General features: G+C 39.1%; 1 protein-coding gene across 1 annotated transcript; it reads left to right on the top strand.

The window, feature by feature from the left end:
• The first annotated feature begins 1,809 nt into the window (after positions 1 to 1,809).
• On the top strand, positions 1,810 to 4,420 carry LOC131247860 (ankyrin repeat-containing protein At5g02620-like). Its single transcript, XM_058247774.1, has 2 exons — positions 1,810 to 2,344; positions 3,623 to 4,420. The coding sequence occupies exons 1-2, from the start codon at positions 1,834 to 1,836 to the stop codon at positions 4,276 to 4,278; spliced, it is 1,167 nt and encodes a 388-aa protein (XP_058103757.1). The 5' UTR covers positions 1,810 to 1,833; the 3' UTR covers positions 4,279 to 4,420.
• Positions 4,421 to 10,678: the final 6,258 nt, after the last annotated feature.

Here is a 10,678-nt window from a genome sequence, read left to right as displayed (position 1 = left end):
AGTTCTTCTCATAAAAAAATTTTGATTCTAGGAATATAAAAAATGGTAGCCTTAGTGCCAACATTTTTTAGAGAAAAATCTATTTTTAAATTGTTAGTTCTAACATACAGAGATATAATAGAAAATCTATAATAATAAATCAGAAATTAACAAAAGAATGTAGAGAGCCGAGGCACATTCTTGTCGCTGTCTTAAAGACAAATTTGCCTCTACTAGAAGATGATCATTGATGCAGTGGGTCCCAACAAGTCTGACACCGAAATACAACAACTCTCCCCAAGATGAACGGCTTAGATCTGTTGTACTCTTGATTATAGCCACACGATCTCAAGAATACTTGAAATGATTTTCCTAGAAAGAACACTGAAGAAAAAAAAAATCAAAGAAGAGGAATTTTTTCGGGGTGATTTGCAATATTGGAGATGATATATTCTTATAAAGGAAAAGTAGGTTGTCGTTGGGGCTTGAGGCGCATGCGAACGGCGTAATAAATGCATGTCGGCACATGCCAGTTCATTAATTTTAAATAGGTGTTCAATAGCTCTTTGTTTTCATGTGCATGAGTATAAAATGTATGCCGAAAAAACTAAAAGTATACCATCAAATACACACTACAGTGCACTACATCCCCGGCCACGGCGTGCACGTGTGCGAGGTTGCTCGCATGGCATACCCTTGTTTTTTCAATACAAATGATTAGTAAGGATTTTTAATATAAAGACTTAGATTTCTTAACAAATTCTCTAATGTATAACAAAACTAAACCCAAGCCAAATTAGTTAATAAAGGCAAAATCAATTTTCTTAAAATTTTCAAATCTTATTTTTAAATTCTTTTAATCTAATAATAATTAATAGTATATCGCAATTATACATGGCCGTGTTCCCAGTTTGGTACCTTAGCTGTACACATGGGGCCATGGTTGGTTTATTTGAGCCGTTGATCTGATGTCCTCCATCATTCAGGAATCCTGCCCAAAAATCTCTGAAGCTTGTGTAGTACCCAAATTGCAAGGGGAATGGTACCAACATAAGAAAAAATGCATTCCTATTTAGGCCTTTTCTGCCCCAAGGACATGGATTTCCAGTCTCTCCCAACGTGCTCTGAGGCTCAGGGGCTTCAACTATACACCGTTATTTGTGTGTGTGATAACTGCAACTATTCAATTTATATATAAGGCGTTGTACTGTTATCATGGCATCTATCTGAAGATAGTTTTACAATGTATCCATAGGTAGGCCTTATGAAGTGCCAAGAGTTGTGATATACGATACATCGAATGATGGTATATGGCCTACACACCCAATGATCCCTTCTTTCAACTTTCATATCTTTCTGTTTTTTGTCAATCAAGTTCTTATCCTGCTGTTTCATTCTCCAAACTTAATCGAGCATGTAGTGAGTCGTGCCCTTCCGGGATTTCTCTGCTAGATGGGCCTACGTGCAGCAATAGTACGATGATTAAAACCATTCATTGGATTCTCACAACCAGGTTACACCATGGTCCAAAAATCACAATGAATAAACATCCAATAAGTTCTGCTTTATTGTCTGTCCAAATGCTTTCAATTTTTTTAAAACAAAGAAACGCAAATACGTAGGTGGCTGAGGAAAAGAAGTGACCCCATTGAAAAAAAAGAAAGATATATCACTGCATTTGGGCTCCATCTAGAAAATCATGTTGATGGGGGCATCAGTCTCTTGTGTTTATCATTTTATTCCCTTGTTTTTACCAATCTTAAGGTGCTAATGCTAGAGCAATTATGTGTCCCACAATGATATAGGCCCTCTGGTGATTTTCAGAGCATTAATCCTAACCATTGCATCTAAAGCATGGACCCACATTTGCACGAAGCTGCAAGACTGGGGAGTGTCCCACTCCTAAATGCCATCACCACCGATTCAGACCAACAAATACTCTACTCTATAACTCCCGAAATATTGAACAATGCCCTACACATCGCAGCGAGATTGGGACACGCAGATTTCACTAAAGAGATCTTGGGCCGATGTGGGGCCCGTCTTATGCAAGCTAACTCCACAGGTGACACTCCTTTACACTGCGCCGCAAGGACCGGACGACTCAATGTAGTTGAAATCCTATTGAATTGGATTGTGATGGAAGAAAGAAATGTGGAGCTACTTCGCATGACAAACAAAGAAAAGAACACAGCATTACATGAAGCGCTGAGGAATCGGCACGGGAATGTGGCCGTGAAGTTATTAGAATCGGATTTGAAATTGGCTTATTTGGTTAACGAAGCAGGTGAATCACCATTGCATATGGCTGCCAGAGAGGAGTTGCTACAAGTTGTTGAAAAGATTTTGGACATTGAGCCATCAGGTAATCGTGTAAGAGCGGACGAATTTATGTGTTTGCTCTAGTTTACTCCAAAGCGTCCACCACCTTACGCCCTCCTACATGGTGATCCAGACTATTCAACTGAGAAGAGATCTTCACCATTCACATAGAATTGGACCGGCACTCTAATTGCTGAGATTTTCGCACTGCTGTCCATCTACATTTGATCCTTTTAGATGAAGAGGAAGAACAGATCCAATTAGATGAATGGTCTCATCATCACGTAGCGGGGCAAGATGGGTGAGCTTCGAGTGCACCATGTTTGCCCTTTTTTTTCTTCATGTAAGTCCATTTGCAGACCACCACTTTTGTGGAGGGGTTCTGAGGACACGGATATCCTGCGAGTGCTTTCGCATGAAGTTCCTGAGCTGGGAACCTAGGTGGGGCCCACCGTGGTGTTCGTTAGAAATCCACCATGTCCATCCGTTTTGTGAGCTCATTTTAGGACATGAGGCCAAAAATAACCCGTATCCAATACTCAAGTGTATTGGACCTAAAACGTGAGGATTGAACGTCCACAGTTGAAATATTCGTGGGGCCACAGAAGTTTCGAATCAGGCCAATATTTGTGTTTTCAGTTAATCCCAGTACGAATGACATTATTAGCGGTATGGATGGCATGTAAACATCACTGTCTACCCCAGGGAGGTTTCAACGGTAGGAATTTCCATGCACACCTTTTCCTTTAGTGCGACCAACTTGAGTCTTGGATCTTGCTTAATTTAAGTCTCAACCACGAAAATGAGCTCAAAAAACGGATGGACGGTGTGGATTTCTCACAAACATCACGTTGGGCCCCACCTATATTTCCAGTGTAGGAACTTCCTGCGAAAGGCTTTGGCAGGAAATCCGCGTCCGTGTTCTGCCGCCTTATGCCACTAGCCCACTAGAGAATGGTCAGGCATCCACATTCCACAGTCAAAATCAGACGGTTAAAATCGTTTGATCAATTATTCCATCCACTATGCGGCCCATGATTCGGAACGTGCAGAATGACATATTACATGTAGCACAGACGGTGGTCGTAACCATTTCAAAAGGGGCAGTGAATTATCCCCATCTCTAACAGCAGAATGTTCTTTTACACACCAATTAGACAGTTAGGATCAACTCATCAGTGTGATTTTTGCTTGTTTTTTTATGGTTTCAACTGCCACACGTTTGCACGAGCGGATGATCGATCAGCAACATTTCATAATTGTTCCTCCATTTCTTTCATTCTACATTATCATTTCTCTAACAAATTCCATGCCAACACAGATGAAAAGACAAACATGGTACGAATACGAGACTCCCATGGCCGAACGGCCCTGCACTATGCAGCATGCCAAGACAATTCCACCATAGTTTCAAAGCTGTTGAGCTTCGACCGTTCCCTCCCTTACATCTTAGACAACATTGGCTATTCATCTCTTCATGTCGCAGCTGCTTCTGGCTCCCCATTGGCTATCACTGAGCTACTTAAACACTGCCCGGATGCTAGCGAGCAACTTGATCCAAGTGGGAAGAATGTGTTTCACATTGCTATTATGTACAACAACAATTCCACTGTTCGCCATTTATTGTGTATGGCGGAGCTTGAGGGGATGTTAAATGAGCCTGATACAGATGGAAATACCCTTCTTCATTTTGCTTTCAAGTACCATAATGATCCGATGTTCCTGTTTTTGTCAAGGGAAAGAAGAGTGGACCCAACGATTGTTAACAAGGATGGTCACACCGCCCTCGATCTTGTAGAATTGGACCTAGAGTATGAAGAATTTCAGGTATTGCGTCATGCACATTTGGTCCACAGTATCTCACGACCTTTTTCAAAAAGCTACCTCACTAATGGATACAATTATCATCCCACTGCCTTCACCCCACAAGCAAATGGGTTGCTGGATTGTGTGGGCACCATCACGATGTTTATGTAAAATTCATCCCGATCACTGGGTGCATTACCCCATGTTAAACTAATGGCTGATAATCAGTACCATTTGTGATTCAGGTGGATCATATTATTAGAAATAGTGTAAAATTAATGGTACATGTCCCTCTCTCAACTGTTTTCTTTCATGTGCCGCACCTGAATCACAAGTCACCCTAGTTTTTTCTTTTTTTTCCTTGATTTGGGCTTGAAAATAGATTACACATCTAATAGTAAGAGTGTATTTTGCATACATGTCTTAGTAAACCCTACTAAAAATCCGGTCCTGCTTCCCTCTTCAACTTTAAAGAGTGATTATTTAGAAAAGCCGTTCTTTGGGTCCACCATGATGTTTATATATATTACAAGCTGGACCATTAGATATTTAATCCCATACGAAACTCAGAGACCCAAAAAAAATAAAAAAAAAATTGACTTATCAATTAATGAAGTAACATTTTGAAAACTTTTTTGAAAAAACTACCATAATGTAAATTCTATATTAATTAGCTGACTTTTTGTAAATTTTCCAATTAAATTGTATTTATAAAATAGATATGCTCTGGTGCTCACAGAGCAATAAAAGTTATAGTGCTCCTTGTTGCATCCATCGAAATGGACAATCTAATTAATCGGAACTCTCTATTCACTCTACAACACATTTTGTGGATTACCATGAAAAAGTCACAGTAATAAGATGATCCGATCCATCCTTGATTTGGCCTTATTTTTCTTCTAGCCATCCATTTTTACAAGCCATGGCCTAAGAAAAGCGATTCTTTAAAATCATATGCAATCCATGATGAGCCCTAACAAAAAGATAGATCAAATTGTTGATTTGACCTATTTTTGTGTAAACAATTTTGGCTATATATCCATATTAAATCACATCAATCAAATGGTTATTATTTGTTAATTGGTGTGATATTCTTATGGTTGCCTATGAAATGTACATTGGATGTAAGTAATATGGAAAGCTTGATGTAAGTAATATAATAGGCCAAGTTAAGAATGGATTAGATCATTTGATCAGTAGCGTGATGTTTGCATGGTAGTTCATGCAATGTGTTCTGGATTTAAAAGGCAGTTTGGAACCTGTTTTGGATTTAATAGACAGTTCAGATTGATTAGTTTAACTGTCCAAATGAACAGATGCAACTAGGAGCACTATAACTTATAGTGCCCCAAGAGCACTTTGTTGGGGATTAGATGGAGGAATCACAAAGAGATGAATCTATTATAACAATCCAAGAGTACCAAGCAAACACAAGAGAACACAAAGATTTAAAGCAGAAATTACAAAGAGAAAGGACTTACCGAACTTGAGCAACACTCAAATCTCTCCTTGCTCCACCCTTTTGAAACCCTAGAGCCCTTTTAAAAACCCTAGAAGCCTTTTAGAAAGTCTTTGAATCTCTTAAAATAGTTCTCAATCCCGTATACATCCCTTTATATAGGTTTAGAAAGAAACTTAAACAAAATTGGAAGGAAAAAACGCAGAATTTGCGTAAACCTTCAATGACATCAAGCAACCTTCGATGTCATCGAAGAATGACAAAATATGTCCAGCAACCAGAGGTGGAAATACCAAAAATACTAGATGACATCGACTGGCTTCAATGACATCGAAGCATGCTCGATGTCATCAAGCCAAGACAAACAGACAGATTTAAGACATCTATTAGTAACAATCCCCACGTCTTCAATCTTCAAACGTGTAGCTTCTTCTCCTCTTCTCTTATCTCTGCCCCGCATTATAGCTTCATCAATCTTTTTCATGCACACTGTCATCCTTTTATGCCATCACCAAGCCTAGAGAAGTTGTACAAAACTTCTCTATAAGAACAACATTAGTGAGCATGTCTACTGGATTCATGTTGGTGAGAATCTTCTCCAGTGTTACACCTCTTTCCTTAAGCACCTGTCGGATAAAATGGTGACGAACATCAATGTGTTTAGTACGAGAGTGATAATTAAAATTTTTAGCCAAATTAATAGTGCTCTCACTATCACAAGGCATGGTCTCCTGCTGAAGTCTCAACTGATTTATCATGCCTCTTAACTAAACACCTTCCTTAAATGCTTTCATCACTGCCATATATTCTGCTTCGATCGTGGAAAGAGCCACCACGGAATAAAGCTTCGACATCTAACTAATTGTTCCACCCGCTAGTACAAGCGAGTATCTTGAAGTTGACTTTTTGGAATCCATACTGCCTGCATAGTCTAAATCCACATATCCTACCAACTTTGTCCATATATTCTCAAAAGTTAAGACGTAGTCTTTTATACCTCGAATGTATCGAAGTAGCCATTTCACCACTTTCCAATGTTGTTTGTCGGGGTTTGACATATATCTGCTCACATCACCGATTGACTGTAAAATATCTGGTCTTGTACAGACCATGTCATACATTAAACTATCGACCATATTTAAATAAGGCACATGAGACATAACATGCTTTTCCTCATTTGACTTAAGATATTGTTTTGAGGAAAGATTGAAGTGAGCTGTGTGGGGAATACTTACTAGCTTTACATGGTCCATCCCATGCTTAATTAGTACCTTTCTGAAGTATTTTGCTTGTGATAACCAAAGTCTTCTCCCCGTCTTGTTTCTATGAATATCTATTCCAAGAACCCTTTTTGTAGCCCTCAGATCTTTCATCTAGAATGTCCCTGATAACTGAGTCTTGAATATGTTAATTTCAGATATATCATGATAGGCGATCAACATATCATCAACATACACTACTAGGATGATGAACTTGCCATCACTCAATGTCTTATAATAGACGGTGATCATATTCACTCCGAGTAAATTTTTGACTCAACATGAAATAATCAAATTTTTTATATCACTACCTAGGAGACTGTTTCCGGTCGTACAACGACCTCATTAACCTGTAAACCTTTTTCTCTGCCCATTTTATTTCGTAGCCTTTTAGTTGCTTCATGTAAATCTACTCTTCCAACTCCCTTTGCAGGAATGCAGTCTTGACATCCATCTATTTTAGCTCGAGATTGTATTGAGCAACCAACGACAACACAAATCTGATAGATACTTACTTAACTACTGGTCGGAATATCTCTGTAAAGTCAATTCCTTCTCTCTGAGCATACCCCTTCACTACCAACCTTGCTTTGTATTTATCATGTTACCTTTTGAATAATCACTTGCATCCAATCATTTTTTGGCTCATTCGAAGCTCCACCAGCTCCCATGTGTGGTTTTTGTCCAACGATTCCATCTCATTATCCATAGCCGCCTTCCACTTTTCTGCATCAGGCTCATCAAGAGCCTACGGAATAGTTAACGGGTCCCCCTCATCTTAATGAGGGTACATGCGATATTAAAGTCATCCTTGTATCTTGTTGATAACTTGCGATCACGCGATGGGTTCCTTCTCACAGGTGACTGCTCCACCTACTCCCGTACTTCTGTCTGCACATCTGTCTCTGCCTAAGTATCATATGTGTCAGTCTAGACATCTATGATCAACCTTTCTGATTCTTCTTTCTCCTCTTGATCATTTTTGCAAAATAGGGAGCTTTCATCGAATCTGACGTCACGGCTAGTGATGACCTTGTATGTGATCTTATCAAATAACCTATAACATTTTACACCAATACTATATCCAACAAAGATGTACTTTTTTATTCTATGGTTTAGCTCATCTCTCTCAACTGACGGTACATAAGATTAAGTCTCACAACCAAACATACGCAAATTTGAGTAGTCCAACTTATGACCACTCCATACTTCCTCTGGGATTTTACATTCAATTGTCATAGATGGGGATCAGTTCACCAAGTAGCAAGTCATGTTAATGATCTCAGTCCACAAGTCTTTGTCCTAACATGCATCGGGCTCTCTCCAAGAAAGTCTGATTCATCCGCTTAACCACACCATTTTCTTTGGGCATGTGGCGCACTATGTTGTGCCTAATGATCCCTTCATCTTTTTAATATTCATTAAACTCATTGGAAGTGAATTCTCCATCATTGTCAGTCCTTAAAACCTTTAGTTTGAGCCCTGAATGTTTTTCCACCATTACCTTCTATTGTTTAAATATGGTGAAAACTTCAGAATTATTTTTCATGAAGTAAACCCAAACTTTCCTAGAGTAGTTGTCAATGAATGAAACAAACCATGACGATCCCCCAATGAAAACTTCTGGCGATGGCCCTCATACGTCAGAGTGCACATAATCAAGCACTCCCTTACATACATGTTTTTCAGTTTTAAAAGATAATCTAGATTGTTTACCATATATACAATGCTCGCATATATATATATATATATATATAATATAGGGAAAAGGTACTATGCGCTCAACCTCATGAGTCCGTCCCATGAGGTCAAGCTGTGTGGGCCCCACCGTGATGCGTTTCGAACATCTACCCCATCAGTCAAATGCACCATTCCATCGTGGGCCTAGGTTTGAAAAATCAAGTCAATCCGTGACTTTTGTGGGCCACACCACATACAGAAGTGGGGAGGGGCCATGCATCATTAAAACATTCATAATCATTTTTTGGGCCCACCGAGATGTGGTTTGCAAATCCAGCCCATCCATTATGTGTGTCCCACTTGGATGAGGGTTCAGACCAACTTTCAGCAGCATTCAAAACTCAGGTGGGCCCCACCAAGTGCTTTTATATGTTTTAACGGTGTCTTCACATGATTTTAGATGGTATGCCCCACATGAGTTCCGTATATGGCTGATTTTTGGGATATCCCATAATTTAGAGGGGACCCATTAAATGCATGGTGTTGATGGTTGACACGCATCACAGTGGGGCCCACACAGCTCAACCTCACGGGAGCTTATCGTGAGGTCGAGCGCATAGTACCTTTTCCCATATATATATATATATAAGAGTTTAGGAGTTAAGTAAAAATAAAATAAATAATTTATTTATACATCCATGACATCCACCTTCTAAAAAGAAAAATGGCCATGTTCATGTCAATGGTCCGTGTTTTTAATGCCCATTCAATTGCATAAGGGCCAAAGGAATCCGGATCCTCTATTTCCTTAAGCAGGGATTTTCTATTTTCCTACATTGGATACCATCAATACCAGTGAACTTGCACCCTATAGCATTAAGTGCACCAAGAGAAATCAGACTTTTCTTCATATCAGAAATGTGCTTAACATCAGTCAAGGTACGCTCTATACCGTCAAACATATGTATGCTCACCGTACCAATAACCACAACATTACAGGCATTGTCATTGCCCATAAAAACCTGTCCACCATCGCATTCCTTGTAATTGGCAAACCAATTCCGATGAGGAGTCATGTGTTATGATGCTCCTGTGTCAAGGATCCACTCATCTCTAAATTTATCTTACAAGCATTCGACCATAAACACAGACAGAACGTCACCTCTACTTATTTCTTCATCAGATGTGACAACATTGGCCTCTCCGAAAGAAGCCTCTGAGTTTTCTTTCTTCGCTTTAGGATTAGTACAATCCTTTTTAATATGTACAGTCATCCCACAATTCCAACACTTTAGTTTTCCTTTGCCATTGCCCTTAGATTTGGATCTAGATCTTGAAGATCATGTATCTCGCTCAGTATTTCTTCTCATCGTAAACAGTGCATTAGAAGATGTCCTCATGCCGCCGTTTAACTTTCTTATAGGCTTCCCTTGAAGGACTGAGATAACGATGTCGACACTCAGGGTTTTATTTGTGGTGCACATTGTGTCCCTGAATAAGTCAAACGATGCCAGAAGAGAATTCAACAACATACATACTTATTCATCATCTTTGATCACTTCCTCCATATCCAGCAGTTTGCAAACAAATTTATTTAAGTTGCTGATGTGGGTCTCTAGATATCCACCCACTGTCATCTTTAAGGTATACAACTGTAGCTTCAAATGTAGGCGATTTTCAGAGAATTTTTTCGCATAGATATTCTTTAACTTAGCCCATAAACTAGCCACAGTTTTCTCCATCAAAACATTGTAGAGAACCTCATCCGTGAGACATAAACGGATAGAAGTTAAAGCATTCATGTCAAGAGTATTCTAGTCTTCGTCATTCATAGTCGATTTCAATTCCTCAAGAGTCTTAACTTCGCTTTGCTTAGTTAATAGATTAATCATCTTGATCTTCCATAACTCAAAATTATTTTTGCCAGAGTACTTCTCAATATCAAACTTGGCGTTTTCCATTGAAGTTAATCCTACAAATTCAAATCTGTGCCCCAATGATTTCTCTGATACCACTTGTTGGAGATTAGATGGCGGAATCACACAGAGATGAATATAAGATAGTAATCCAAGAGCACCAAGAAAACACAAGAGAACACAAAGATTTAATGTGGAAAACCCTTTTGGGAAACAACCACGACATGAAGCGACAGATCTTCACTATGAAAGTAGAA

Source organism: Magnolia sinica, chromosome 1 (genome assembly GCF_029962835.1).
Source record: "Magnolia sinica isolate HGM2019 chromosome 1, MsV1, whole genome shotgun sequence".
In the NCBI taxonomy this organism is placed as follows: Eukaryota; Viridiplantae; Streptophyta; class Magnoliopsida; order Magnoliales; family Magnoliaceae; genus Magnolia; species Magnolia sinica.
The sequence above is the reverse complement of the archived record's forward strand: the minus strand, read 5'-3'. Positions and strand labels throughout refer to the sequence as shown.